General features: G+C 51.2%; 1 protein-coding gene across 1 annotated transcript; it reads right to left on the bottom strand.

Moving 5' to 3' along the window:
• Positions 1-486: 486 nt before the first annotated feature.
• On the bottom strand, positions 487-3,215 carry LOC124252550 (elongation factor 1-alpha, oocyte form-like). The gene is made up of 7 exons (XM_046686191.1): positions 3,072-3,215; positions 2,710-2,889; positions 1,923-2,219; positions 1,675-1,825; positions 1,098-1,354; positions 705-939; positions 487-608 (listed from the first exon to the last, which is right to left on the bottom strand). The coding sequence occupies exons 1-7, from the start codon at positions 3,213-3,215 to the stop codon at positions 487-489; spliced, it is 1,386 nt and encodes a 461-aa protein (XP_046542147.1).
• Between the last annotated feature and the right edge of the window lie 2,438 nt (positions 3,216-5,653).

Here is a 5,653-nt window from a genome sequence, read left to right on the forward strand (position 1 = left end):
GCCAAGTGACCTTTGGCATTTTATCAGGGTTCTGGATAATAGAGCACCCGGCACCAAAAATCACACATACAGTAAGTTGTGTTGGACTAACCCATTGGCACCAAGGTTCTGCCCTATGCTGTTATGAGAATACTTTTCACATCCCAGAACAATTCCACTTCCTCACAGCGGGGACAGGCCAGACAGGTGATTAGGTTTGAGGGAAATGGGAGAGAGGATGGGATAGAGCCCTGGGCATGAGGACGAGGAGGTAGAGGACCCTGAATCATCTTCACAACCCAGGACACAAACACTTTGAAACCTATGGGCTTTAAATTGTAGTCAGTCTACCTAGACGCGCCCCATTTATCTCATGCTTTCCTCCTTGGAAGAGCCCAGGACAGCCAGCTTTATTAAATAAGTTTTATTAATCTTACTTGGTAAATACATAGAATGTTAAGTAATTTCTACAGTGCAGGTTGCTGAGGAAGCTGCAGGGGACATGCTTCACTTCTTGCTCGCCTTTACTGCTGACTTGGTGACCTTGCCAGCCGTGGATGACTTCTTATCCACTGTCTTGATGACTCCAACAGCCACTGTTTGTCTCATGTCCCGCACAGCAAATCGGCCTGGAAGAGGAGTGAAGAATGAGATTCCTGGAAAACAGCATGAAGGAAATGCTCCTGCACTTTTTTCCCACGACTCAGTAGCAATCCTTGACTCACCTAGAGGTGGGTACTCAGAGAAAGTCTCCACACACATGGCCTTGCTGGGGACCATCTGCACGATCGCTGCATCGCCCAACTTCAGGGCCTTGGGGTTTTCCTCCAGCTTCTTGCCTGAGCGCCTATCAATCTTTTCCCTCAATTCAGCAAACTTGCAAGAGATGTGGGCTGTATGGCAGTCCAGCACTGGGGTATAGCCGGCGTGGATCTGCCCAGGGTGGTTCAAGATGATCACCTGCCAGGGGAGGAGGTGGAATTAGAGATCGATGGCTTGTGTGATCTGGGGCCAACTCTTGATGAACCTGGGCCTCAAGCAAAATCAGGACTAATTCCTAAGAAACATTCCCCACCACCAGCGGAGCCCCTAAATCCCATGGCTTCCTGGGGACTTACCTGTGCCACAAAACTGCCAGCCTCTATGGGGGGGTCGTTCTTGCTGTCTCCAGCCACATTTCCACGATGAATGTCCTTCACAGACACATTCTTGACGTTGAAGCCCACATTGTCACCAGGCAGGGCCTCAGTCAGGGCTTCGTGGTGCATCTCCACAGACTTGACCTCGGTGGTGAGGTTGCTGGGGGCAAAGGTGACCACCATCCCAGGTTTCAGGAAGCCGGTCTCCACGCGGCCTACAGGCACAGTGCCAATGCCTGTCCAAAGGCAGAAGGGAAGTCAGAATGGTCCTAGACCTACCCAGTGAGAACTGGCTTCCTGGGAAGTCCCTTGGTCCTGTGTTCAGGGGCAAAGGGCTACCTACAGAACTGGTAGGAAGCACTGCGTGGGTCACTGGCTATTTAAACTGTGTACCGGCTGAGCTGGAAATGCTGGGTGCTTCTGTACTTTATCCTAGCTCACAAACTGTGGCTTCAAGTCAGGATTTGAACCCTGGCAGTCAGACACCAGAGCTCACTCTTAACTCCTTAATCCCTAAAGGACAGCATCCCCTCAGTCCCACCCAGCCCTCAGTTACCTCCAATCTTGTACACGTCTTGCAGAGGCAGCCTCAGAGGCTTGTTGACTGGGCGAGTGGGCGGGAGGATGGAGTCCAGAGCTTCCAGCAGAGTCACCCCGGTGGCGTTTCCCTCTTTCCTCTCCACCTTCCAGCCCTTGAACCAGGGCATCTGCGGGGATGTAGAGCAGAGGTGAGTCTCGGGTTTGGTTCCCAGCGGCACCTCTTCCCCAGGACTTACTGCGCCTGCCCACCCACCCAGTACTCACGTTGGTGCTGGGCTCCAGCATGTTGTCGCCGTGCCAGCCCGAGATGGGCACGAAGGCCACGGTGGCCGGGTTGTAGCCGATCTTCTTGATGTAAGCGCTCACTTCCTTGGTGATCTCTTGGAAGCGCGCAGCGCTGTAGGCAGGCTCAGTTGAGTCCATCTTGTTGACGGCCACGATGAGCTGCTTCACGCCTAGCGTAAAGGCCAGTAGCGCGTGCTCGCGGGTCTGCCCGTTCTTGGAGATGCCTGCCTCAAACTCGCCCACGCCGCCGGCCACGATGAGCACGGCGCAGTCGGCCTGTACATGTGGTCACAGGGACCGCAAGGGAATGAGGGAGGGGGTGTCGGCCGGGCTGGGAAGCTGCCTAGAGCTTTGGGCAGTGCCAGATTCCTTTGTAAAGCTGAGGGACGCTCCCCAGAAACTTACAGAGGGCTCACGGGAATTTATGGACCCCCTGGCTGCTAGGCACAGATGTCCTGCTTCCCTAACTCTCATCTAGTCCCATAAATGAGCTTTAGTTCCTTCCTGTAGGACCTCAAGTGGTCTCCTCGTTTGGGTGTCAAAAAATTTGCTCCCTGCCCCAGCTCTAAAGGGCGACACTATCTGAGCCTCATTAGAGTGATGAGACTCAGTTCTGTCCTTTAGTTCTTCCAGAATTGCTGACTGACATGGGTGAGAAAAACCCTTCCAAGGCTTATGATACAGTCCTTCGCCAAGTCCCAGAAATAAAGACTGAGCTTTCCCACCACACCCATAGAGAGGCCCCTGGGGGCGTGGACTGCTTTACCTGGGAAGTGCCAGTAATCATGTTCTTGATGAAATCCCTGTGGCCTGGGGCATCAATGATGGTGATGTAGTATTTGCTGGTTTCAAACTTCCACAGGGAGATGTCTATGGTGATGCCACGCTCTCTCTCTGCCTTCAGCTTGTCCAGCACCCAGGCGTACTTGAAGGAGCCCTTGCCCATCTGGGGAGAGGTGAGGGAGTAGAATGCATTGATGCTGAGCTGACAGGTCTATTGCAGCTGACTTCAGCAACACCTTAGCCCTGCAGAGTGCACCCTGCTTTCCGTACTCTGAAATTAGACCCACACACAGGAGGACATCCCCCCATACTCCCCACCACTCCTAGACACAGTGGGTGCCTTACCTCTGCTGCTTCCTTTTCAAACTTCTCGATGGTTCTCTTGTCAATTCCCCCACACTTGTAGATGAGGTGCCCGGTGGTGGTGGACTTGCCAGAGTCCACATGGCCAATGACGACAATATTGATATGGGTCTTCTCTTTGCCCATGGTGGTGGGTTCACTACAATCACTGCAGGGGAAAACAGTGGGGGTGGGTGAGGCCAAATATTCCAGGCTTGCCTCCTTCCTTTATTCCTCTCCACTCTGCTCCCATCCAGCACCCCCTCCTCACTTCAGTGCCTAGCGCAGAGTCCAGGACATGGTGTTAACTGAAAAGTGAAACTGACTTTCCCAGGCTCACACCCCTTGGGCTATAATGTCAGGGGCTTGTAGTGGGTACTTGCAAGGCAGTCTTAGTTCATCTTTTCTCCTGTGTGGGCCTTCCCCAGAACATCTGGGGTTTAGCTTTTCCTCATTCCCCTAATGCCCTCCTCCCTCCAGTTCATCTCTAGTACAAAAGACCCTGATGCTCGGGTACACTTTGCAGCTCCCATAAGTCCTCGCCTCTAAAGAAAAAGAAACGAACCTGAGCCAGAGATCAGCAAGAGCTGCAGCAGCTGTGAGGATGGTGAACTTCTTGCCTTCTGCTTTTATAAACCTAGCACTGGCCCCTCCTTCTGGTTCCAACCAAATCTGAAACCACAGCCCAAATTAGTTAGAAAAATGCCACTCCCTCCCCCTAGGCCCAATTTCAGGGACTTCTAACTTGACCAATTGAGTGTTTGGATGAAGAGAGGGTGGGTGAGGCACGCTAATACTTTTTTAAATAAAATACTGGGTGTGTGGAGTGGGGGAAGGGAAAGGACTGGAAATAAGAAAAATAAAATAAAATAAATGTCACACAGTACCAGACTTTGTGCAGGTGACCCCCAAAGACTAAGATGCAGAATGGTTGTGGGTATTCATTCATTCAGCGTTGATTGAGAAATATGGTGTCTGGCATTGTGCAGGACACTGAGAACTCGTTATTAGGAAGCAGTCATGGCCTCTCTTCTGAAAAACTCTCAGCCTCTGCTGGGCTCCTCCAGTTTAGCTGTCTAGGATTGCTTAGAGGGAGAGCTGCTTGGACCACATTGAGACTGGCTGTGGCTGTTTGGAGTCTTCTCTAAGGCCAGCTATGTCCTGATCCTTCCCTGGGGAAGTCCTTGGCAGAGCTCAGTCACACACACAGTAAATATTCCCTCTCTCCGACCCCTTCCCCCAGCCCGTGCTTGAGCCCAGGATGGCAGGAGGCCAGTAGTCTGGACTTTCAGGGTTCCCTGTCCCACTGAGGCCCACTTCCTCGAGCACTGTCCACTTCTCATTAAGCAGAGAAGCTCCATTTTCCACCTTTGCTCCTAAAGAACTAAGAAACTAGAAAGCCAGAGAAGTAAGTTCCTCAGGAAACATCTAATTCTTTCCTTCCCCCATTTTACAAAAGAATCTCAGGTCTAAGGAGGTAAAAGGATGGTCCAAAGGTTCTGCAACTCGTTGTTCCCCACTATCAATATCCTTTCCTCATCCAGTCACCTTCTAGAAAAAAAGAGGCAGAAAAAATAATGATCCCATTTCTTCATTCCACTAGCATCTAGGAGTGACCACTGCTTGGTTCTGCCCTGGGAGCTGTGGATGCAAATATGAGTGATACAGACTCTGTCTTTGAGGGGTTCACACTCACTCTAGTAGGGAGATGGACCACAAAGAAACAATTTCAGTGTAATGAATGAATCATGAGGGCTGTGAGTGAGGCTTGTTTGGGAGATTCCTAGGTGTGTGGGGAGGTGAGGACAACTTCAGAGAAGAGAAGCTTCCTCAGATCTTCAAGACAGTGAGCATCTCGGGGCCCACAGGGGAGGGAGGGGCTTGCCAGGCAGAGGAATCAGCTGAGGACAGTCCTGCACTGAATTTGCCTGGCAATTCAAGGGCGAGGAATGGATGGGAGAAGATGGTAACTAAAGAGATGAAAAGGGGAAGATCATTATTCATTAACTCCTCAGAGTTTAATTTTCCTAAACTGTAAATCTAATTATGTAATCCCCCTACTTAAATCTCTTGATTACTCTTTATTGCCCTCAGGGGAAAAGTTACTCTGTTGTTACATGGCAAGAAGCTTGGAAAGACTGAGACTGGAAGCAGGGAGCCCTTTAGGAGGCCACCGCAGGAGTCCTGGAAGGAGGTGATGGGGCCTCAGCCAAGCAGCGCAGTTGACACACATTCAACATGAATACAGAGGGGGATCAGAAGAGAGGAAGGGGAGACCACAGGTGTTAATGGGAGCTCATGCCATCAGGGTGGGGAACAGAGCTTTGTCAACATCTCCCTCACCCCAAAGTCAGGCTCAAGCGCTCGATGCAGCACCCAGACTTCTCTGCTGTGAACTCTAAAGAGTCAGAGTCAAGACCCCTTCCTGACTCTGCCGCCCATCCCCCCAGTGCAGTTGAACTGGTTGCTCCCCGCTCTAGGTCTGAAGTTCCCCAGTCTTAACATGAGGCTCTAATACCATCTCATTTCAGCCTTTTTGAAATAGCACAAAGGCAAATTAAGGATAGAAGACGATTGTACCTGAA

Source organism: Equus quagga, chromosome 14, assembly GCF_021613505.1.
Source record: "Equus quagga isolate Etosha38 chromosome 14, UCLA_HA_Equagga_1.0, whole genome shotgun sequence".
NCBI classification, from domain to species: Eukaryota; Metazoa; Chordata; class Mammalia; order Perissodactyla; family Equidae; genus Equus; species Equus quagga.